The 26,811-nt window shown below is 34.1% G+C and overlaps 1 protein-coding gene across 5 annotated transcripts in view; it reads left to right on the top strand.

The window, feature by feature from the left end:
* LOC114336592 (voltage-dependent T-type calcium channel subunit alpha-1G) overlaps positions 1-26,811 on the top strand; it is a 171,811-nt gene that overhangs the window by 119,319 nt on the left and 25,681 nt on the right. For all 5 annotated transcript variants that reach the window (XR_007700207.1, XM_050658605.1, XM_050658604.1 and 2 more), the window contains exons 20-27: positions 4,432-4,624; positions 7,623-7,772; positions 9,238-9,399; positions 11,068-11,283; positions 14,948-15,140; positions 18,756-19,126; positions 23,085-23,286; positions 25,668-25,900. Coding sequence is in view for 4 of the 5 variants with exons in the window: in XM_050658605.1 (XP_050514562.1) it covers positions 4,432-4,624; positions 7,623-7,772; positions 9,238-9,399; positions 11,068-11,283; positions 14,948-15,140; positions 18,756-19,126; positions 23,085-23,286; positions 25,668-25,900 (1,720 nt within the window). In the remaining variant the exon portion in view is untranslated. The remainder of the gene's footprint in view (positions 1-4,431; positions 4,625-7,622; positions 7,773-9,237; positions 9,400-11,067; positions 11,284-14,947; positions 15,141-18,755; positions 19,127-23,084; positions 23,287-25,667; positions 25,901-26,811) is intronic.

The following is a 26,811-nucleotide window of genomic DNA, read 5'->3' on the forward strand; positions in this document are numbered from 1 at the left end:
ATTCGAACATCTCTGCCGTCCAAGCCAATGTATTTTAGAGCTTCGATCAATATAGAGTGCTTAACATGATCAATTGCCTTTTGGAAGTCAATAAAACAACAGTATATATCTACAGATATATCTCGACATATTTGAGCAAGTATGTTCATTCCAAACAGTGCCTCTCTCGTTCCAAACCCGTTACGGAAACCAAACTGTGTGTCATCCAGGTATTCCTTACATTTATTGTAGATACGACCATGTATTACCTTCAGAAAAATTTTCAATAAATGGTTTAACAAACTGATGGTTCTATATAATCACCACAGGTTTTTGCTGTTGTCTTCTTAGGTAGAGCTATAAACAGTGAATTAGACCAACCATTAGGTAGTTGTCCGCTGGTATAAATGATATTGAAAAACGAAGTTATAGCCTCTAAAACATTGCTATCATTTATTGGATTTGAATATCATATCCGCCTTAATCATGTCTCATCAACTAATGAAGTCAAGGATTTTATTAGTTGGTTGTTACCACTCGTTGGACTACGTCCATGATTTCGAGCAAGGATCTTTGGGTTTCCCTTAAAAATTTAATTATTTAAAAACAACCTTCTTCTTCTTCAGCCTTAAGTAATTCAACTTTGGACATGGACCTCCCCCAATTCAATCCAGTTTTTTCTATTTTGCTCCACTTGCTTCTAGTTGTGTCTTACAATCTTCTTAATGTCATCAGCCCATCTCATTTGTGGCCTTCCTCTTCTTCTCCTTCCTAACCATGGTCTCCATTGTCGTATTTCGAGATTTCATCTATTACCCTTCAGTCGGTCATTGTGTCTTGCGAAGCTCCATTTTAATTTTGCAGCATTTTCTCCTGCGTCTTTTACTTTTGTTTTGCTTCTTAATCTATTTGTTTGTTTTTCTGTCTAAAAGTATCACCCCCAGCATTGATCTTTCCATCGCTTTTTGTGCCTTTACTATTTTATCCATATTGGCCTTGGTGAGTCTCCACGTCTGTGAACCATAGGAAGGATACACTGTGCTTTAGTGCTTTTCAAGATCCAACTCAGTTTTCCAAATCCTGCCCAAGCTAATCTTATTCTTCTGGTAATTTTGGCAATTTTTCCGAAAATCGACCTAGTTTCACAATAGTTATAAAATTTATAATTTCAATTATGTAATTTAGGAGTCATCTGACCTCGTTCTGTGGCTACTTTCAATTACTAGATGTATATACGTTTTTCAAGGAGGATGGCCCTACAGGACTGGAAACGTTCTGAATCTTTATAAATCCATTTTGGATATATTTTTTAAAAAATTTAATAAAATTATAGTACATAGTGATATGGTGCCGATATGTGCTTTTGCCCTGGGGGTGAGTTGCACCCCATCTCTGGGGTGAAAAAATATATGTCCAAGATAAGTCCCGAAATGGATAAACTAATTTTAAGCAACTTTTGTTCGATAGAGTTTTTCACCAAATCAATACTTATCGAGTTATTTGCAAGTGAATGTGTTCATTTTTCAACAAAATAACCACGTTTTTAGACGGTTTTCGCAAATAACTCAAAACGCAAGCATTTTGTCAAAAAAAACTATTCTTAGCAAAACTATAGCCTATAAAAAAGTGAAAAAAACGGTGTATATTGTTATGATCTGCTTTCTCTTACTTTTATATTAATTAGTATTTATTTAATTAATTATTCACTTGTCGCAAACCATACACAAAATTAAGAAAAATCTCAGGGTGTCTTTTTATCATACAAAAAAATAACTAAATTATCTTAGGTTATACTTATCCTTTCTCGTGGTTTCAGTATCTCTTAGTTGATCCTTATCGGGATAAAATAGGAAAAGGAAATAAATAGAAATACCATAAATAAGCAAATACAAATATCTTTTATTATCAAAAGCAATACTCTGAAAATTTATCAATCAAATCCTGTGGGCGTAACTGTCCCAATGAAACTTTTACCACATAAATTAATTTTAATTCAACAATATTTATCGCTTTCATATTTATCGGTTTGTTGCTGATTTGTAGTTCATATGCTTTTACTCAAAAAAAATTGACTTCTGAACATAAAGAAAATCTATCACATAAGTTATTGACTGACCTTTGATTCACACACAATGATGTCTCCTCTTGACCCAAACAGCTCTTCCTTGTTGATTATGTTAGGCTACCCATCAAAGCCCTCTCCGTTCTCAGCATCAATCCAACAGCATACCAGCAACTAATTCTCCAAAACACGAGCCAGGCCTCTTTTGACCAGTACTCGTTAAAACAACTCCAAAATTCTCTCCTCTCTTTCTCACAATAATATTCTCTCCCTTGGACTTTACAGAATCAAAGAGGTATTTCTTCTCAATTTGATCTGTCTCTCGTTCCACTTTTCAGCTACACTCTTCACTATCTAACAACCACTGGTACTTGCTTCTGAACTATTCACGAAAACTTTGACTACTCTTCTCCGATGCCGGTCACATAATAATCTCCTTTTCCAAACTATCTGAACATTCACCCTTCTCTCATCCCCATTCCACTTTTTTAATTCGAAAAACCCATGCATCCTTCCAAACAAATACTTCTACTCATGATAATTACTTTTCGGGAATTCTACAAATTTACTTGGGGCTTAAACAAAGAGACTTAAAATTCCAACTTTCTCTACCTTACTTTTCTAAATATAATAATTACCTGTGGCTTTTGGCCTCTCCCGTAACAAAGCAACCGTTTTAAAAATTATAATCCCGAAACAAATTGTCTATTCACATCACTTTATTTACTAATGTCTTTAATTCTTCAGGGAAAAACTCATTAAGGATAAACCCACTGCTTAAAACTAACTTATAATAAATAGTTACAAATCAATATACAGGGTGTATCAAATTTATGTGCCCGCGTTATATTAAAAAAAATAAAGTTTTTATTATATCTTTGATTGACAAAATGATACACAATAATATATTACGTCTCTATACCTAGCAAAAACAGAGTTATAGCTAATGAAAAATAGGTTCATATTCGAAAAATTCCAAATAGAATAATTCAATGTGAAATATCTAAATAATAAAGCATTCTTGGGGAAAACACATTACAATTTTTTTAAAGTATTTAAAAAAAGCTTTATTTCTGTTTTTATAAAAAAAATTTCTAGCAAGTTACGCTGAAAATAAAGTTGGTCCCTTTTGTTTTGGCAAAAAAAAAATCAGGAAGATCACCCCCCAATTAGCAACTTAAATTAAACTAATCGTTACCGCTTCACAAGTTACTTTACTTATGTTGTGTTTATATGATCTGTAAGTTTCATCGATTCAAAGTGCTTAATTTTGAAAAAATTTGGTTTTAAAGTAAAATTTTTTAAAATTTTAATTTTGAAAAAAATGTTTTTTTTTAATAACATAAAAATTGTTAGAGATGCCAAAAATCTTAAACAATAAAAAAAGTCGGCTCTACTTTTCTGAATATTTTGTATTTTTTTGTTTTTCTGTAAGACCAAAATTGGTTAAGATTCGGTGTTTCGAAATTTGCATACACTCGTGATAAGTGACTCGTTCAAGCCTTTTAACTACAGCTCTTTCGAAAATAAGGGCTTTGAACCAATTGAACCGATAAAACTTACAGATCATATGATCAATACATACGCGAGTAAAAAACTTGTCAAGTGATAACAATTAAGTTCATTTGAAATGCTAATTAGGGGGTGATTTTCCCGATTTCTGACCAAAAAAAAGGGACTAACTTTATTTTGAGCGTAACTTGTTTACTTTTGATGCTAATTTTTTTTTTTTTTCAAAAACAAAAATAAGCATTATTTAAACACTTTAAAAAAGTTAAAATGAGTTTTCCCCAAAAAAGTGCTTCGTTTTTTGGTTATGGCAAGTTAAAATATTCGATTTGGACGAATATGAACCTATTTTTCATTAGCTATAACTCTGCTTCTACTAGGTATAGTGACCTAATATATACACTATGTTTTGCAGTTTATTACGTGCTATATTTTTGATAAGAATTATTTTTTCAGCTAAATACTTACTTTTTGAGTTATTTGCTAAAAACCGTCTGAAAACGTGTATATTTTGTAGAAAAGCTAACATATTGACTCGCAAATAACTCGAAAAGTATTAACTTGGTGAAAAAACTTTATAAAACAAAAGTTGCTTAGAATTAGTCATTTTATCCATTTCCGGACTTATTTCAAACATATATTTTTTACCCCTTAAAGGGATGAAACTCACCCCTAGGGCAAAAGCACACATTGACACAATATCACTTTTTTCTTTGAATTGTCAGCTATGTATATGCCAAATTTCATGTCAACAGAAGCAGTTCTTTAAAATTTAGAGGTTTTGCAAGATTTTACCTTTAAAGAACGTACTATTATACCATTTTTCATTAGAAGCTTTCACTTCATGGTAAGTTTTTAAAAAAAAATTATTTATATTTTAGGTTTAGGAAATATTGTTGTTGGGTAGTAAAGCAAGCTTGGTTTGATAACTTGGTACTAATTTTCATAGCTCAGAATTGCATTACACTTGCAATGGAAAGACCAAATATTCCACCTGACAGTCCCGAAAAGATATTTTTACAATGTTCAAATTATATTTTTTCAATTGTGTTTGCTACAGAAATGTTTATTAAAGTAAGTATATACATTCGCAAAAAACATGCTTATCAAATTAAGAAGAAGAACAATTTACAAGAAAATACGAGGGTAATTCATAAAAAAATGTTCTCTATTCTGCTGAGAAAAAGTGCGACGTGTTGGAAGAAATCTGACAACACTGCCTTACACATCGACTCCTGCTTTCTGTCACTGTCATCCACTACTTCTGCCACGCTGTATTGCTCAGTGTCGGCCTAGCAGCCTTCTAAGATAGAGGTCCCACTGGCGGATCCAGGGGGGTGTCACTGGGGGTCATGACCCCTCCCAAATTGTAAACCCACTTATCCTAGGGTTGGTAAGACTAAGTGACCGTGCATCAAAGACAAGTAATTAAATCTCCCTCAAGACCCATGACCCCCCCCCCCGAAAAAAATTTCTTGATCCGGTACTGAGAGGTCCCGGACGCTGTTATCGCCAATGTGAGATTCATGCTGTGATTCATTTTTTAAATGCAAAATGGGTTTCACCCATTGATATTTATCGTCAGTTAATCAAAGTGCATATCTGTTCAACATGTTCTCAATTGTACGCTGGTGTAGAGAATTCAGTAAAGACCTATTAACGATAAAAACCAGAGCGGAAGGCCTTCAAATTCATCGTGAATTTCCGTCCCGGTTTTACTGAATTCTTTGCACCATTTGTGAACATGTTGAGCAGATAATATGCACTTTTACCCACAAACTTCAATTAACTGACGATGAATGACAATATTCAACTTGTACTCAGAGGAAATCTTTGCACGAGCTCTAGATGAAGCACAAGAAAGAATAAAAGTTAATGGAAAAATCGTGAACAACATCAGGTACGCCGATGATATAGTATTGATTGCTGGCAGTGAAGAAGAACTACAAATTCTGTTAACCAAAGTAGTGCGAGAAGGAGAACTATATAGCTTTAAGGTGAATGTAAAAAAAACTAAAAAAAGGGACACACCAGTTAAAAACCTACTAGACAACAACAATCTCGTTGAACAACTGAAAGAGTTTAAGAACCTAGGATGTTGGATACATGAAATCTTAGACCAAGAACAAGAGGTTAAATGTAGAATGGAACAGGCAAGAAACATCTTCTTAAAGGTGCGACAGTTATACTCACTATCCGTAATCTTGATCTGTCCCTATGATACCACGTTAACAGTCAGCTCGTTACGACGTTTAGAGAGCTGTGAGATGTAGGTATTTCGTCGTATTCTGAAAATTTCATAGACCGACCGCAATATAAATGAAGAAGTTCTAAGGCGTATGAATAGAGAACGTGAACTGACAGAAATTGTCAAAAAACGTAAAACATCTTATCTTGGACGGACATATATTTAGACACGGCAGGTATAACTTCCTTCAGCTTCTTCTTCTTTAAGTTCCATCTTCTATCGAAGGTTGGAAATCATCATGGCAATGCGGACCCTGTTGACTGCCGCTCTAAATAGCTCTGCACTACTGCATTCGAACCATTCCCGTAAGTTCTTAAGCCAGGATGTTCTTCGTCTTCCCACATTTCGCTTTCCTCGGATTTTGCCTTGCATAATAAGTTGTAATAATGAGTATTTTTGCCCTCTAATCACATGTCCCAAGTACACAAGTTTTCGTCTTTTGATAGTTAGTATTATTTCCGGTTGATTTCCTATCCTTCTAGTTACTTCCACGTTCGACATTCTTTGAATCCATGATATTCGTAGGATCCTTCTGTAACACCAAAATTCAAAGGCGGCCAATTTATTCAAATGGATTTGTTTCAACGTCCACGCTTCCAAGCCATAAAGAAGAGTAGAGAACACGTAACATTAGCATTTGTTTCCTTCAGCTTATTATAGTGTAATGATATGATGCCCACAGCTGGCGATCGGCCGGTCGACCGTAGAAGGAGTATCCATGTTGGCGCATCCCCTCTACATACCCCAATAGGCGAAACCGAAGGAGAAATGTCATGGAGAGCGTATTTAAGGCGACGAGGAGAATCATAAAATCAGTTATTCTTGACGTGTTGAATTAAGAATAGCTCAATGCCAGAGATGCGGCGGATGGAGCCGGTACTTTGCCGAGGTAGGCGCCTCATTGTTGACGTGGCGTTCCACCGGAACCGTTACTGCAGTGAGCGGTAGTGACGATGGACGGGTGACTATGTGTCGCTGTTTAATGTTATCGCATTGGATTGAAATGCGATGGCTCCGAGTCTGAATGTGTAGATAGGTTGATTCCGTGTAGCGAGATTGCTGTTGTATATATATTGTGTTGTGTATTGTATCGTTTTAATATTACTATTATGTTTTGATGACCCTTGATGACCCTGTGTTCACTGAGTCTGTCGTCTTGAAAGAGCAACCCGTTACAAATGACCTGGTAGACGCTGCCCGGGTAGACGACAAATGACCTGGCTGCGCAACATCAAAGAATGGACAGGATTAGATTTTCAAAGTTTAATAAAAAAAAACCAAAATAGAGAAGACCTTACATAAGTCATCGCCAACCTTTGCTTCGCTAAGAAGACGGCAGCTAAAGAAGACGAAAGAGAATGTCAATAGGTGAAATGAATTTTGCATTTAAAAAAAACGTATCAGAGCATGAATTTCACAACAGCAACCAAGACCTGCATCCTTGAAGGCTGCTAGGCTGACACTGAGCAATGCAGCGAGTCGGAAGTGGTAGAGCAGCGGTTCTCAATCTGTGGTACATGTACCACTGGTGGTACATATCATTATGTGCGGTGGTACACAAAACGCAAAAACAGCCACAATCAGCACCACTCTTGTAGTTAATTAGATTACCTAGCTAGATAGGTATTTCAATTAGGTGGTACCAAGAATAATAAAAAGTATTTTGTGGTACATAACTCAAAAAGATTGAGAACGACTGTGGTAGAGTGAGAGTGTGGGAGAGTTGAGTGCACGTAGCAATCTACGATGACTCTCGTATCTTAAAACTATTTGTGAATGACAGTATTTTTATATCTATATTGTAATTTTAATATATTTTTGAAGGTGGTTGCATCTGGGATGTGTTACGGACCCAATGCGTACTTTACTTCTGGATGGAATGTCATGGATGGATCCTTAGTAATAATATCTGTAGTAGATATCATAATGTTCTTAATAAACGACACAACTTCAAGAATATTTGGAATTTTAAGAGTAAGTTTTATATATACATTTGCCGAATAAAACTGATTTTAATAAAAATGAATACGTAACCATTTTCATTTCGTTGCAACACGAAACCTAAAGCCGTATTATACTTTAGTTCAATCAGAGAGTCTCTCGTCAGCGATCTTTGACTGAACCAAAATAACCCCCGGTCTCCAGTCTCGGATTGCAACGAACGAAATGGCAGGATGCCATAGCGACAATTGCTAGAAAAATGTCTAAGTTTTAAACTAATAGCACATACAATAAAATTTGAATTAAATTTTATATTCAACTAGATTAAAACCTATTGGGACCATTTTTCTGGGTACACCTCCGAGGCTTCTAAAAATGCAAGCCATAACGGATGCTAAGACTAAAGAAGATGAGGCATTTTAAAACTAACTTTCTATTTTCTAACATTTTTGAAAAAAATTTCAACAAAGTAAAGTTTCTGTTTATTAAATAAATTATAAAGACTGCAATTCAACATATATTGGGCAAATACGCCAATATCTACATAGAAGAGTTATTGCACACAAACATGGTGTACAATAAAAACAAATTACAGCCTTAGCTAAGCATATTATAGAAAACAACCATGATTTTGGCTTTGGGAATGTAATTATTTTAGAAAAGAAACAGAACTACAACTAAAGACTTCTAAAAATGCAAGCCATAACGGATGGTAGGACCAAAGAAGGTGAGGCATTTTAAAACTAATTTTTTAACATTTTTGAAAAAATTCTCAACAAAGTAAAGTAGCTGTTTATAAAATAAATTATAAAGACTGCAATTCAACATATATTGGGCAAATACGCCAATATCTACATAGAAGAGTTATTGCACACAAACATGGTGTACAATAAAATCAAACTACTGCCTTAGCTAAGCATATTATAGAAAATAACCATGCTTTTGGCTTTGGGAATGTAATGATTTTAGAAAAGAAACAGAACTACAACTAAAGGCTTCTAAAAATGCAAGCCATAACGGATGCTAGGACTAAAGAAGATGAGGCATTTTAAAACTAATTTTCTATTTTCTAACAATTTTGAAAAAATTCTCAACAAAGTGAAGTTGCTGTTTATAAAATAAATTATAAAGACTGCAGTTCAATATATATTGGGCAAATACGCCAACATCTACATAGAAGAGTTATTGCACACAAACATTGTGTACAATAAAAACAAATTACAGCCTTAGGCAAGCATATTATAGAAAATAACCATGCTTTTGGCTTTGGGAATGTAATGATTTTAGAAACGAAACAGAACTACAACTAAAGATATATATTGGAGACGATTCACTAAAAGAAAGATCAAAATTGTAACAATAACAAGTTGTCCGTAACTACTTAGACCATTCGGCATATTTTTTAAATACCACCCTGAACCAGTCGTAGATTTCAAGTATGTATTATTTGAAAATTTACGGTCAGTTTTCTAATGTATTATGTAATATTTTGTTTTAGGTATTTCGTCTACTTAGATCACTCCGCCCATTGAGAGTAATAAATAGAGCTCCTGGATTAAAATTAGTTGTACAGACATTGTTATCATCTCTTAGGCCTATCGGAAATATTGTTCTCATTTGCTGTACGTTTTTTATTATATTTGGAATACTGGGTGTACAGGTAGGAAATAACTTTTTACATTTTTTAGTATTTTTTATTAGTACACATTTCAAATTCCCTTAAACAATCCTTCTCGCATTTTACATCTTTGCTCGATCTCTAGACCTTTAGATTCAACGTGTCTTATACTTTTTACTACAACGTCGTATATAAAGCCTACTAAACTTCACCGTTTTTTATACATAACAATGCGACACCTCGCTAGTGCGACCTTCTTCAGGTTCCTTTCACTATCGGAGGTTGGAAATCATCATCGCTATTTTAATTTTATTGGCCGCACTTCTAAATAATTCTAATGAGCTGCAACCGAACCACTCTCTCAAATCTCTTAGCCAGGATATTTTGCGTCGTCCTGGGTTTCCCTTCTCTTGTATCTTCCCTTGCATAATTAACCTAAGTAATACGTACTTCTCGCCCCTCATTATATGACCCAGATATTGAATCTTTCTAATTTTAACAGTTTTTATAACTTCACATTCTTTCTTCATTCTTTGTAACACCTCTATATTAGTTACTTTTTCAGTCCACGATATTCTGTGGATTCTCCTGTAGCACCACATCTCAAAGGAGTTTAATTTTTTGATTTCAGACTCAGTGGCGGCTGGTCAGAGGAGGCAAGGGAGGCTTAGCCTCCCCATAAATTTTTTACACACGCTACACTGTTTTGTTTACTTTGCTATTTTGCTACACGTTAGAGATATCGCAAAAAGTTATTTGAACAAGTTTTTCCAAATAATATTCTAACCCCACATACCAAATTTCGGCACAAAATTCGCACTTTTAGTTTTTTCATTATTTGTAGTCGGGATCCTAAAATCACAGAGGAGGCTGCTGGCCGGAAAATCTCACTTGCTAATGCTCCGCGTAGCACAGCAGCGTTTAAGGATGGTTTAAGGAGACCCGGTTTCCTTAGAGCTGCACATCGCTTAACTCACACGCTGCCCGGAGATCGGTCAAGTGAGATTTTTCGGCCAGCAGCCTCCTCTGCGGATTTTAGGATCCCGACTACAAATAATGAAAAAACTAAAAGTGCGAATTTTGTGATGAAATTTGGTATGTGGAATTAGAATAATATTTGGAACAACTTGTTTAAATAACTTTTTCCGATATCTGTAATGCAAAGCAAAATATCGGTAATTTACCGTGTTTTTGCATTCGCAGAGTAAGCCGCTTTTAGAATTAAAAAAATTCAGTTGAGTATCTTAAACAATGTAAACCTTCAACCTGTATGGACTGCAAAACTTCAAATCTGTATTTATTTTGATATGCATATCTACTTACAGAGATAGAATTGTTAACAATTAAACGACACAAACTTTGGTAATACACTTTTACAATTATACTAACTATGTTTAAAATGATATGATATTATGAAATAGTTATGAATTATGATGATATTACAAAATGTAAATAAAAAATGGTCAAAAAAATGGGGCCTTAAATTAGATTTTTTTGGCGGATTTTTTTTTTGCTGGTGCAAATTTGTCTAGATAATTTACAGTTAGGAATAGCCTCCCCTATTGAAAAAATGACGAGCCGCCACTGTTCAGACTGTTTTATTGTCCACGCTACAGTGCGACCTACTTTCGGATAAACATATGTTTTAATCATCACGTGCCATATTATGTATGATATTATCTATTTATCTATGTATTGTGTCTTGTTTAGTTGTTCAAAGGATCTTTCTACTATTGTGTGGCTGAAAATTTAACCGGCATTGAAACAAAAGATGACTGCATTGCTAAAGGATACAACTGGAAAAACCAAAAATATAATTTTGATGACTTAGTTCAAGCTCTGATGTCTCTATTCGTCTTAAGCTCAAGAGATGGCTGGGTAAACATTATGTATACAGGACTTGATGCGGTAGGAGTTGATAGACAGGTAAGAATCAATAAGAATGAGATAACAATCATTCACAATATTATAAATTTGTTAGAGGACTTCTTTAGTTTTCTCTTCTCAGTTTTCCCAAGTAAATAGGCTGCACGAAAATAGGACAACAATAATATTTTTTCCCCAGATCTATTGGAAAACGGGGCAATGTAACACAAAAAACAGGTCATTTTGATGCAAAAACGGGTCATTTTGACATATTTTTACACTATATTTAACACCATGCTAAACGCTTTTTTATGAGAGATCATTGGAACAACGATAGCTCGAAAACTAAATAAACTCCTGGACAAAATTAACGCACCACTTTAATTAATCTAAATATTTACAATATTAACACAAAATAAAACTAAGTTACATTGAAATAATAATAAACATCTACAAATAAGTCCAACATGACTTTATCATGACCTTAATTTTCCTTATTGTTTCTTTAAAAATTTGTTTTTGCCGGAAATGCGTAAATAAGCTAGCATAACTACAAATTGCAAAAAGAAAAAAATCAGTAAAGTAACACAATAAAATCCATCTGGGTCAACACTAATACCGTGTAGGTCCTCCTCTACTTCTTATGACTGCATTTATGAGTCGAGGCATGCTTGATATCAAATGTTCAACACAAGCTTGCGGAATATTCTCCCACTCTTCAATAACGGCCTCAATGAGTTGGTTTTGATTGGCAATAGGGGGTCTACGAGTTCGAATCTTTTTTTTGAGATAGTACCATAGATGCTCTATAGGATTCATGTCCGGACTGTTAGGTGGCCACTCTAATAATTGAATAGCAACATCATTTAGGTAGTTAATAACCTGTCGAGCCACATGAGGACGAGCGTTGTCTTGCATGAATAAAAAATTAAGTCCAAGAAACGGAGCAAAAGGCATTATGTTCGACAATAATGTTGTCTAAGTAATAATGGGTATTCATAGACCTCGTACGTATGGGAACCAACTCCGTACGAGCTTCAAAACAAATCCACCCCCCCCCCCCCAAACATTTTAGAGCCACCACCAAAAGGTACTTTAGGAGAGATATTGCAGCTGGTAAACCTTTCTCCTCGCCTTCGCCAGACACGCTCTCGACCATCTGGAGCTTTTAGGCTTACTCTAGTCTCATCGGAGAAAAGAACTCGTTTCCAATCATCGATGGTCCAATTTTGATGCAATCTTGCAAAATTCAATCTCTGAACCCTGTGTTCTCTGGTAAGCAAGGGTTTTTTGGCCGGTTTCCTGTTGCTCAATTCTGCTTCATGTAAACGTCTTCTAACTGTTCGAGACGATTTTGCGACATTTCGAACATCTGCTAGTTCATTTTTTAGCAAATTTCTGTTGACTCTCCTATATCTGAGAGCACGTTGTCTCAAAAAACGATCATCAATTTTATTAGTACAACGTTTTCGCCCTTGTCCTGGTCTTCGATGGTACGACCTTGTTTCATTATATCGCCTCACTTTGCGATTGATGCTGGAATGATATGTCTTCCTAACAAATCTGCAACGTATCGCATTGAATATCCTTCATCTAGGAGAGTCGATGCTCGCATTGCTTCCTCCATTGACAAATTTCTTTGGAGGTTCATTTTTTTATTTGATTTTTATGCAAATGAACTTCCAAACATGCATGTGATGAAAAATATCCCAATAAAAAGCTTGTTTCTCACAAGTACTTTGCTTTAATCGGCACTTTTTATGAAAAGTTTAACTCACTTTTAGTCTAAAACGAAGTTTAATACAAATTATTGTTAAAACAAGACATTTCTCTATGAACAAGACTATTATTAGCTTACATAACAACTATCACTGTCAAACAAGGTCCATAGGCCACTTGTCGTACAGTAAATTATACATAAATAAAGATTATTGAGAGAAATATGAGTGGTGCGTTAATTTTGTCCAGGAGTTTATGTAAGGAATAGTTGCTGAGAGTGGATTGTCATAAGAAGGGCCTTAAACTTGTAGAACCTAAACGGTTTAACTTACGGAGACGTGTGACATATCACATGAAAGGATTTAACGAATAGGTATGAGAAAAATCAAACATGAAGTTATGCTAAAGGGGTATTAGATACGTACCTTTGCTCCTATTCGCTCGATATTAACGCGCGAGGTGTCACGTCATGCTATAGAAAAATCATAGAGCATGACAAAAGACATAGCAAAAGACACTATTACACTCTTCTTCTTTCCTTCTGTTACTTCTTGTAATATACAGGGTATACGCTCTGAGCTTCGCTGGTGTCGCTCCTAGCGGACTACTAATTCAACTTTCACCGGTAATTTTTAAATTTATTATTTAATTGATATCGCTTAATATTTACAACGCAAAAAAATAATTAAATTGTAATCGATTTTTTTAAGATTTTGCTAATAATGTTTACGTTCTATTGATGAAATATTAATTTCTTACTTCGGATACTTTCACAATTATCGTGTAGATGGCGCCAAGATTAATAGATTAATTTATATTTACATATTACAGAACATTAAAAAAACTTAAATTCAGTATTTAAAACGTAAGTATATTTAAGGTAAAAATATATACCATAGCTTTGACCAACTAATATTTATTTATAATTAATGTTTTTAATTTTAATTTTAAATTAATCACTTTGACATTTATTTCAAATTTCCGGTAAAGGTTTAACTTGTCACTACTGGCGCTCGCGAATTTGTAAATATCCCCTCTACGTACGAGCTCACAGGGTATAGTCAGAAAATAAACTTGCGTCGTGCGAAAAAGACACTTTGACGTATATTCGTTCTTCTTTTTTTCGTCTGCCACTTCTTGTAATAGTAAGTCAGAAAATCAAAACAATTATTCTTCTCCTGCTCTCAAAACAATTCTTGTAGTATACAGGATGTAGTCAGAACTTATATCGAACGTTTATTGCCCGAATATATAGACGTAGAAAAAGCGTTTAACATGGTGTTAAATATAGTGTAAAATATGTCAAATGTACCCGTTTTTTACGTTAAAATGCTCCGTTTTTCAGTAGATCTGGGGAAAAAATATTATTGTGGTCCAGTTCTCTTGCAGTCTATTTCCTTTCTCAAAATAGCACTATAATAAGTACACTTTTTGTTTTTCATTATCCTGGGATATCTTAAAAATTGCAATACCTCCCTGTCTAGAAGTTTTGTTTTTACAAACAGTCTAATATAAATTATTACATTATTAAAGTTTTGTATACTTCTATGGCGACACGCTTCAATTACTATATTTTCAATTACTATTACTATTTTAATTTTAATTTTTAATAACTTTTTCAAAATGAAATAAGATGTCCCATTTAAAATTTACATTTAATATACAAACCATATGCATAGAAGGGCCTGTTAAGTTTTAAGAAACGAAATATATCCCTATTCAGGTAAAATGCCTTTTCAGCTTTTAAAATACCAGATCTTCTGGCCATATGGTAAAACCACATAATGACAAATTAATGTTTGTAGTCTAGTTCAGTCCGTTCAGTCACGGCTCAGCGTGCATCGGAATAGGTCAATAACACACCCTTACGAGATATAAGCAAAACACGTTTTTTACCGAATAAAGTATTATATTATTGACAGTTTGTTGTTTTTACGTTTATTTGTTTTCGTGGACAATAACCACACCACGGAACACTTCTATAACTATTATTTTTTTGTTTTAGCCCAAGGTGAATTATTCTGAATGGCGACTGTTATATTTTATAGCGTTTATACTATTAGTTGGATTCTTTGTACTTAACATGTTTGTTGGAGTAGTTGTAGAAAACTTTCATAGATGCAGAGAAGAACAGGAAAAAGAAGAAAAGATTAGAAAAGCTGCCAAGCGTGCGTTGCAGATGGAAAAACGAAGAAGAAGTGAGTATTAAAAGATACAATAGCACGGTACTCATTTGACTACTTTGAAGTTTTTTGTTGCTGCTTCTTATGTCTTGAATGATTGGACCACATTCGCCTTTCTTCTTACTATGATGCCGATGTTATCGGCGTACGCTAGTTTTTGTTTACTCCTATTAATAATGGTTCCTCTTGTTGTAATTCCAGATTCTCTAATAGCGTTTTCAAGGGCAATGTTAAATAGAAAGCTTGATAGGTTATCTCCTTGTGGAAGTCCTATCTGTGCCTGGAATATTCTTGATAATACGTTCTGCATTATAACCCTACTGTCGACTGTTAAGAGGGTTGCTTTCACCAATTTTACTAAGTCTACTGAGATACTGAATTCTATACTACAACCTCGTCGTGATGACCTCGATCAGCCGAGGTCACCACGGAGCGTCAAGATAGGAGCTTTAGATTACTGGCTCTGCGAGACCGTTTTGCTAGTACGCGTCAAATCGTTGACCATACTAACCAATAGTTTGAAATATAAGGTAGACCTATGCGTATAGTATACCGTCGCATTCAAGCCTTTGGACTAGTTTCATTCCTCCCATGACTAATGCTTCCTTTGACTGCGGACCACTATCATCACAACTTTTGAATTGGTGCAGAGAACGGCAGCATTGGGTGGCATAAAGGCATAATGTAGCATTCAGCGATGAATCGTGATTTTGTTTAGGAATGCATGATGGTCGTAATGCATATACACAGGACTGTTGAAGTAATGGTTTAGGGGTCTATTGCCTATGGCAGCGGTGCTCAAAGGGTCGATCGCGATCGACCGGTCGATCTCCAAAGTTTTTGAAGTCGATCGTAATTCACGGAAAAAATACAAATGGAAAAGACGGGAACTGAAACCGTTTGAAAATGGAAAGGTAACGAAATAAGCATTAATTGAAGCTGCGAATGTTTTATTTGGGGACAAAAATAAAACAGATATTATGTGTGATATCAAAGAAGTCCGGTTGTCACGTCCAACAATTACAAGACGTATCGAAATCATGGGCAAATATTTGGAAAGCAAAGCTAAAAGTGATATTATACAGTAGAGTACTTTCCTTTGCAATTTGACGAGTCAACCGATATGACTGATACCATCCAGTTGTGTATTTTCTAATAGGTAGACTAAAGAAGAATTGTTAAAAATGCTGTCTCTGAAAGAAACAACTCTCTGAGAAAATTATACGTTTTTATTTTTGTAAAACATTACAAGCTACCGATTTACAAACTAGTGTAACTACAACAGATGGTGCATCATCCATAACTGGCGTTATCAATGGATTTGATGCATTATGTCGAGCTAACGAAGACTTTCCATTATTTTTTCATTTCCTTGCATCATTCACCAGCAAGTTTTGTGTTCCAAAATTTTAAATATGGACGAGGATGTTGTAATAAAGATGACAACAAAAATTGGGAATTTGGAAAGGAACTAAGGTAGTTGAGCCGTGGAAAATTTTTAGATAGGTTCCAGGAGTTACTTCCCGAAATAATTTCTTTTCTAGAAGATCGAGGGGACGACACTCATCTACTTCAAAACGAAAAATGGCCCAGTGATCTGGCTTTCGTATCAGATTTAGCAAACCATTTGAACCTCCTTAATTTGGAACTACAAGGTAAAAGTAAAACAAGTATCAATTATCGATATGATAAGCGCAGTACATTCTTTTGTCAGCAAATTGAAATTATTAATTTAATCAAATGAACAGAAGGATTTAAACAACTTTCCATCAATGAAGAAAAGAAAATGAACCCCTCATTTGAATTATGTTTATTACGAGACGGAGCTACAAGCAGTTCATAGCGAGTTTGAAAGACGCTTCGCTGATTTTAAAAAACTGATATTGTTACATTCATGTCTAATCAATTTCCTTGAGAAGACGTGGAAAAATTGCGGTGTCGGAAAGTTGGTGGAGAACACTTCGTCGACGGAAAATTAGTCGACAACATTTGGTCGACAAACAGTTGGTCGAATGCACAATTCATCGAATGTACAATTCGTCGACATTTGATCGAATGGATTTTTCGTCGATAAAGACCCAAAGGGAATAATTGTGACAAATGAATGATTATTGATTTTTATTTTTTTTTTTCAAGATTTTGTTTAAATTTTCTGCTGTAGTCTAAATCATTGATAAGTATCAATTGTATGGAAATGCTCCGTTCGCAAGTGCGCCGACACCAAAAAGAAGAACGGTACAACATCACTAATTAAAATATCGGTTTATATTTGCTGTCTGCTCTCCCACTGCTGCCAATTTTTTCATTAAATTTAAAAATAATTAAGATTTAGAAAAAAAATTAACAAAACCAAAAAAATAAATAAATTCAGATATGTATAATACAATATTCCAGTTAACAAAATAAAAACCAATAAAGGCAAGCGTCCACAGACCCGCATCGTACGCATCGGACGCATCGTACGCAACGGATTTTAGTTTGCCTTGTACAGAAACTTATGTAACCGCGTCCACTGATCCGCATCGTACGGATCGCATTATCGATTGTCAAACTAAAATCCGTTGCGTACGATGCGTACGATGCGGGTCTGTGGACGCTTGGCTTAATCCGTCGTTTGTCACCATTAAGCCCTTTTTCCTAAAGACAAATAACAGTTTGTCGACGAAAAATCCATTCGAACAAATGTTCGTCGACGAATTGTACATTCGATGAATTGTGCATTCGACCAACTGTTTGTCGACCAAATGTTGTCGACGAAGTGTTGTCGACCAACTTTCCTAGACCCGAAAAATTGCCACTGAAATATCCATTACTTTCAATGTGGAGACCATTTCCGTCCAAAATGGGGTACCTTACTGAAAATAATTTTGGATATACCTACCCTACACCTAAGTTCAGAGCGACCGATACGAAATTGTGGTCTTTCATATCGTCTGACAAATATCCAACTTTGACGCAAGCTCTGCAGCTCACAGCACAGCGTTCTTTGAATCAACGTACTTGTGCGAGTCTGCATTATCCCAAATTAAGGTAGTTAAATCAAAGTATCGTAATCGGCTAACTGACGAACATCTATAATCATACTTCTGTTTGGCTCTCGGTAATTTACGTACCATCAAATATGAAAACTTGTGGATGATATACAGGGCCATGCATCAATATCCAAACCAAATTAAGATGAAAAGCATAATTACAACTCTCTGTAGTTACAACTTTTTATCAAATAGAAATGTGCAATAAAATTTTTTATCTTAATTTTTTTTACTAGCAGTCGATCGCTGGACGCTTGCAGTTTCTGTGGTAGATCCCACGCAGTATAAGTCTGAGCACCACTGGCCTATGGTATCCGATCCCCACTTGTATTTATTCGAGGCAGTATGACAGCTACGCGTTATGTTGATGACATCTTACAAACCATTTGACTGCCTTGTGTAGACGGCCGTCGACCGGAGTCCTTTTCCAGAAAGACAATGCGCGTACCCATATTGCTCGTATAACTATGGACTTTCTCCAAGAAGCAGGTGTTACTGTTTTGCCGTGGCCACCCTGTTCACCGGATTTAAATCCTATCGAATATGTGTGACTTGTGAATTAACTAATGAATGCTTACTTAACTTTGTTTTGTTACAGAAATGAACGAGCTTCCATATTACATTGATTATCCTCCTTGGAGACTGGAGATTCATAAAATAGTGACTTCCAAGTATTTCGATCTAGCCATAGCGTTGGTTATAGGTTTGAATGTCATTACTATGGCCACAGAACGTTACCATATGCCAGATTATTGGGAATACGCTCTCAGAATTTTTAACTATTTCTTCACGGCTGTATTCATTTTAGAAAGTACAATGAAATTAGTTGCCTTAGGTATAAAGATATACGTCAAAGATAAATGGAATCTCCTTGATGTAGCCATTGTGATATTATCTGTAGTAGGAATTGTTATTGAAGAGATAGTGCAAGATCTGAAGATAATACCGATTAATCCAACAATAATAAGGGTGAGTAAATAAACAAATATTATATATCACGGTGAACCACAGGTCGTGGATGCACTTTGCTCTACTTTGTATTTTCCATCTTAAAAAGCGTAGAGGATAACAATTCTAGTTTTAGTTCCTGCTTCTTTTGACTAACTATTCATAGACGGTGCTAGTTACATCTTTGGTGATCATGTAGACACCATCATTGGTTCATGATGGTGTCTTCATCAATGTCTCTGTCTGTCATGGTTTCCATCCAAGACTTGACTGGTCTTCCTCGTTTCCTTCTATTACTTGGATTATATTCCATATCTTTTTTTAGTTTACTTTTTTCTCAAATATTTTTACTACTTCTTTGTTTCTGAGCTTATATGATTTTATCGTTTCTTTTTTAATTGGTTTTTTCTTTTCTGTACCAGGCTTTTTCTTCTTTTTATTTCTTCTCGTATCTTAGTAACTTTCATGTAATATTAGCTGCCTATTTTGCCTATTTTGGGTTCTCTGTGTACTTTTGTTCACATATCCAACGAACGACCCGTGTTGAGCTGCCCCCCCCCCCCCCCACTTGCAAAAATTAAAAAACAAATATGTAGCGCTGATTTATGAGCTATTTATGAGCTTTCATATTCCGCACATCAAACATTTTGAGCTCGTTACACTGAGCAGGAATTTAATATTTTAGTACTACTTAAAAATAGGGATATTGAATCGATCTTTGCTACAGAATTACGAGCTATTTATGGGCTCTTAAAATGATATAGTTTCGATTTTTGAGCTCATCCCCTTCACCCCCAAACAACCCTTTAATTGATTTATATATATAAAATATATCGTATCGCGGATATAATTCCTATAGCTTATATATTCCAAGAATCAACTCTTAAATCACGTACATTTCGATTATTGAGCTACAACCCCTTCGTAAGAAAACCACCCCATCTTCCCGGCTTACGAGGGAGTTGTACTTAAAATGCATTAAATTATTTATTTGGCGACTACATATCATTTAATAATTTATGAGCTCCCAAAATACGCTCATTTAGATCATTACATCACTGAAGGTAAAAATCAACTATCACCTTCAATTTCGGTGAACCTTCATCGATTTTCACGAAAATTGGTGAGTGGTTATAAGATGCCTCAAGAAACAAAGGTGACATGTTGCTACCTTGCGCCTTTACCCTGAGGGTGGATACCGCCCCTTCTCGGGGGTGAAAATTACTTATTAAAAATAACTCCACAAATCGATAGAAGGACAAATTATAAGCATAATTTGTTATATAAAGTTATTAAAATAAGTCAATACTTTTTGAGTTATTAAAGTTCAAAGATTTTTGAGTTATTAAAGTTCAAAAACTGTAAGGTTTTCCAAAAAAGTTAATAGTAGTTTAATTCGTATAGCTTATATTCTAAGAATAAACTCTTAAATCACGCGCATCAACTGAGACCTTCGATTTCGGTGAACCTCCATTAATTTTTACGAAAATTGGTGAGTGGATAGAGGATACCTCAAGAAACAAAAATAACATGGTACCAACTTGCAGTTTTAGCCAAGGGTAGATGTCATCCCTTCGCGGGGGTGAAAATTACTTTATTAAAAATAATTCCACAAATCGATAGTGGGACAAATTCTAAGCAAAATTTGTTAAATAATGTTATTAAAATAAATCAATACTTTTTGAGTTATTAAAGATCAAATATTCGAATTTTTGGTGAAAAAATGCATGGTGTAAAGCGTTTTAGAAAAGTTTTTACAAAGAAGTTTTCATCACTAAAATTGAAGCTAATAAAAACCATAATAAATTCCTTACTTGTAAAACCATTTAATCTTAACTTAAAGTAAGCTATAGTAGTAATTGAATATATTTATATATATTTTTTTTTCTGCGAGTATTCAAATCTAAGGATCCAAGCTTAAATAACGGGAACACGATGCAATTTATAACACTTACTAAATACTTAGAAATACTTATCAAGTGAGCTCCAGAAAAAGTTAATAGCATCAAAATTTATACTAAAAAATAATTTTGTTTTTTTTTTCTTCGAATAACTCTGTTAATTTTTATGGTATCAGGCACATCCAACTATTTGAAAGGTAATTTCAAGAGCCATAAAACTGTATTACATTTAATCATTCAAATACTTTATTTTTTAGGATAATAGGTTAAAGGGCTCCAGTTACATTGTTCTCGCAGTAAAATGTAGACTTAAACGTTTTCTATCTTGGTTATTTTGATTCATACAAAAATCAAAAGACAAGTAAAATCTTGATAATAAAAAAACTCAAATTTCGTTACCTATCTAGAATTTTTTACGTGTTTCGAGTATTGTTGGAGTTATTATCAAAAGCAAATAATTTACGAAAATTTAAAAAGTTTTGATTTTTTTAAATCATATATATATAAATATTTTAACAATATGCATTCTAAATCGGTCAAAATGTTTAAGGTCATTACTTATGATAAAGTAAATAAAGTCTTATAGGAATTACTAAGGATTTTAATTTTTGTGGAAATGCCGTTCGTTTTATTCTTCACTGTTTACTAAACAATTTGAAAGGGTCCTATTATTTTCATGTTCATTTGCTTAACTTCGATCATATTAACTTCTTTCGGTGCTCAATTAATAGGTATTTCTGAGTACTTTGACAAATGTATATTAAGTATATTTTATAAAATGCATCGGTTTCCTGTTAATTAGGCTTGAATAATTAGATTTGTAAAATAATTTTTTTAGTAAAATTGTGGCTTATTTCCCATCAAAACTAGTTAATTGCAAAAATGCCACAAGAAAATAGCTTCAGAACAACAATTAGATTTGAGTAGGTACATTTAATTACCTATAACTCCCTTTGAATTAATAACAAAAGATTTTCCAAAGCTTTAATTTTGGTAATGATAACTTTTTTGTAAAAACTTACAATTTTTAAGTGATGTATGAAAAACCGCTTTAAAACATGCATTTTTTCACGAAAAATTAAAACCTTTGATCTTCACTAACTAAAAAGTATTGATTTATTTTAATAACTTTATATAACAAATTCTGCTTATAATTTGCCCTTCTATCGATTTGTGGAGTTATTTTTAATAAAATAATTTTCACCCCCAAGAAGGGGCGGTATCCACCCTCAGGGTAAAGACGCAAGGTAGCACAATGTCACCTTTGTTTCTTGAGGTATCCTATAACCATTCACCAATTTTCGTGAAAATGGATGAAGGTTCACCGAAATTGAAGGTGATAGTTGATTTTTACCTTCAGTGACTGCACTATACCAAAGGAATTGCAATTTAATGATCTAAATGCGCGTATTTTGGGAGCTCATAAATTATGTTTTTATGTTAAATGTTTTTATGTACTTATAGTTTTTACTGATTGTATTGTAATTGACACATTTCAATACTTGTAAAAGTCAGATAAAATAAAGAATATTAAATGATATGTAGTCGCCAAATAATTAATTTAATGCATTTTAAGTACAACTCTCTCTCTCTCTTAAGCCGGGAAGATGGGGTGGTTTTCTTGAGAAGGGGTTGTAGCTCAATAATCGAAATGCGCGTGATTTAAGAGTTTATTCTTAGAATATATAAGCTATAGGAATTATATCCGCGATACGATATATTTTAATTTTTTTCAGCATGTTTCTCTTAAGTTAAATCAATTAAAGAGTTGTTTGGGGGTGAAGGGGTTCAGTTCAAAAATCGGAACGATATCATTACAAGAGCTCATAAATAGCTCGTAATTCTGTCGCAAAGATCGATTCAATATCCCTATTTTTAAGTAGTGGGGGGCTGACCCCCCACCACACTAAAATATTAAATTTCTGCTAAGTGTAACGAGCTCAAAATTTTGTTGAAACATTCCACCAGCTCATTAATACGACGATAGCCAACGTTTGAAAACAAGCACGGCACACCAAGGAGAATAAAGAAGTGTACTTTTGTATTCGTTTTAGAAAATTAATAAATTTTTGTTCTAGGTTCTAAGAGTAATGAGAATTGCACGGGTTTTGAAGTTATTGAAAATGGCGAAAGGTATAAGAGCTCTTTTAGACACCGTCATGCAAGCTTTACCACAAGTTGGAAATTTGGGACTGCTGTTCTTTTTATTGTTTTTCATATTCGCTGCGCTGGGAGTGGAATTATTTGGGAGATTGGACTGCAGCTGTACTCCATGTCAAGGTAAATATGATAAACTACGAATACGTTTCGTTTAACCCTTTCAGATCCGCTGAAATATTTCCAGCCTCATCTCCCTTGACGGCAGAAATAATTTCATTTGAATACTTGGACGCGCTTTCGCGTCAACGGTACTGGCCAATAGTCTTCTTCGGAAGCGCATACGCGTCACCGGAGCTGAAAGGGTTAAGGGGGTATGGATTAAAATGAACATGTGGTCAACTATGGTCGAATTACTTTCTTTTTAAATTAAATAAATATATTCAGTACAATTCAAAGAATATTCAAAAAAAATTTCAAAGTAAAATATTGAAAAATAAGCCTACAGTTGCAAATTTTACAGACACCTAAAAAAATGGATTTTGCGGTGGACATCAGAACTAATCATTGGATCATGTAAAACAAAAAATTCAAAAAGATTTTATTAGCTTATGAGTTTATCGAGGTAATGCTGTCTGTTTTAACGAGTTTTGAGTTTTTAGTATCACTCAAAAGTCAAAATATCGAAATTTTTTATAAATATCGAAATATTTATGTATCGAAATATCGAAATATTGTTAAACAAAATATAATCATAAAACAAAAAGTATCTCGACGACAGCGTTACCTCACTAAATATCTAAAGAAAATATCAAAATTTCAGGTGGGTCGGTCATATAGTTTTTGAGTCACAATGTCCACCGCCTTTGAAAAGAACACTTTTGAGATAAACTTTTCTTTTGAATTTCTTTTTGTCTGTCAAATCGTAAAGTGATACACACCAGAATATGCTTTTGAATGGCGGAGTAATTTACAAAAGAAAAATCTGAAATCTGAAATTTTCAGAGAGTGTTCTTGAAGATATGTACCTTCATTTAAAATAATAAAAAAATTTCAAAATTTTCAATCCCTACCCCCTTAATATTAATAATTATCTTGTATTATATGTTTACTTATATAGGTTGAGGCAGATAACTGGCCTATTAGAAATATCTCGAGAACTAAAGGCAACAGAATCATGAAAATTTGAATAGAGGGGTTTTGAAGGATGATCTATTAAATGAAGATATTGTCATCTCTTTGGAACTTCCGGTTATATCGGAAGTTGCTTATAACTTCGTTTTTTTAAATGGGACACCCTGTATATTTTTACATTTTTGGATTCTCTTCGATGTCTTCTTTCTTAAAATAATATTATACAATTTTGTAATATTATACAGGGTATTTTAAAAGATAGTTACGTTTTTTATTAATTTCGTAGCAATATTCACACCCTGTAGAATTGGAGTAGTTTGACATCTAAAACTCTACTTACGTTCAAATGATTTTTAATATACTCTACTATTGTTAAAAATCATTTGTATAGCTAAATTTTTAATTTTAGTATACAGGGTTAGTCGAAACTCGGAATGAGTATTTTCTGAGTTTTCTTAAATGGAACACCCTGTATTTTTGTATTGTAGTGAAATGATATTTTATAGTACTTTTTTATTTCTTAAGCATTCCCTATACCTAACTGCTTTAATTTGTGAGTTATTGGTGATTCAAGCTAAACATTAATTGCAACAAAAAATACGTAAAATTTTTTTAGGTTGGCCGTGAAAATACTCAATCCCAAATAATTTTTCAGAAATAAATACATATTAATCCAGACTGGTCCTTAAAATTACCAATAATGGTTTAGCTATCAAAATACCTACGTAGTTAAGATTGTTGGTGCGATTAACAATTAAGCACAAATTAAAGCAGTTAGGTATAGGGAATGCTTCAGAAATAAAAAAGTACCATAAAATATCATTTCATTACAATACTAAAATACAGGGTGTTCCATTTAAGAAAACTCAGAAAATACTCATTCCGAGTTTCGACCAACCCTGTATACTAAAATTAAAAATTTAGCTATACTAATGATTCTTAACAATAGTAGAGTACATATATTAAAAATCATTTGAACGTAAGTAGAGTTTTATATGTCAAACTACTACAATTCTACAGGGTGTTAATTTTGCTACGAAATTAATAAAAAAAAAGTAATTATCTTTTAAAATACCCTGTATAATATTACAAAACCTCATATTTTAGGAAAGAAGACATCGAAGAGAATCCAAAAATGTAAAAATATACAGGGTGTCCCATTTAAAAAAACGAAGTTATAAGCAACTTCCGGTATAACCGGAAGTTGCAAAGAGATGAAAATATTTTCATTTAATAGATCATTCTTCAAAACCCCTTTATTCCAATTTTCATGATTCTGTTGCCTTTAGTTCTCGAGATATTTCTAATAGGCCCTTTATTTGCCTCACCCTGTATACAGGGTGATTGTATGGGAGTTTCAATTATACGTTTAAGAGAAAATTGACATGTAATAAAAATATTCGTCTTAATATTAAAAATTTCTGTTTTAGGATTGGGTGAACACGCACATTTTCAAAATTTTGGAATGGCATTTCTAACTCTGTTTAGGGTAGCCACCGGAGATAATTGGAATGGAATCATGAAAGACACCTTAGATGATGAACACTGTGATCACGGAGATGACTGTATCAACAATTGTTGCATATCTCCAATTATAGCTCCAATATTCTTTGTTATATTCGTCCTGATGGCTCAATTCGTATTAGTTAATGTAGTTGTAGCAGTAAGTATTATTATCGGTAGCACAGTAGCAGTAGTAGATCAGTAAAATGGCATGTCAAAAAAATATGATTATTCCCTATATATTTTTTCAAATTCAGAATATGGCAACAAGGGGAAAACTACGTGCATTCCTTATTGTTTGACTTCTAGTTTTTTTAGCTTTTTTTTTAGTTATGACCGAAAAAATAAGGCGGACTTAAAAGTACCGTCGGGAAGTAACTATAAAAAAAACAAAGGCATGAGAGACTAAAGGGACGATTCCGAACAAGACCGCAAACGGCAGACCGCAGACCGCAGCGATTCTTCCATCAAAAGATATAACATTAATTCATCGTTGTTCATTGCGTCTGACATCCTACTTATACGACTTTTAATATTATACTATTATAAATTCCTATCGTGCAATGCTGTTGTCAGATTCAGTGCAGTTCTGCTCGGAATTGGTCTGACCGCAGACGACACTGTCGCTGCAGTCTGCGGTTTGCCGTTTGCAGTCTGCTGCTACTTTCGTAATTCGTACCTTTAGGGTTAGCAGAATTGTAAAAATAATTTTGTGTATCGGACGCTCTAGCGGTAGCGACATCTATTACAGAGAAATGAGAAGTCCCAGATCTAAACATGAAAATTCTCTTGGAACCACTTTCTGGTAACGTCCTTAATCTCTGCCTTTTACAATTTATAAGGCAAGGAGACGACGAATAAAGAAGACGAAATGACCCTACAATATGCAGTCACACCCCGTCTATTCGTCTAGGAAAAAATTCCAGCGAAAGTTGATGCCGCGTACTCAAAATATGAGTAAAATAAAAAAATGAAAAATTAAAAAACAGCTTACGTTTCATTTCGGTTGAGGTAATCCACCATTCCCATAAGTACGTTTCTGTCTGATAGGGCTTTTTTGTTTCCGATTTT

This window comes from Diabrotica virgifera, chromosome 8 (genome assembly GCF_917563875.1).
Source record: "Diabrotica virgifera virgifera chromosome 8, PGI_DIABVI_V3a".
In the NCBI taxonomy this organism is placed as follows: Eukaryota; Metazoa; Arthropoda; class Insecta; order Coleoptera; family Chrysomelidae; genus Diabrotica; species Diabrotica virgifera.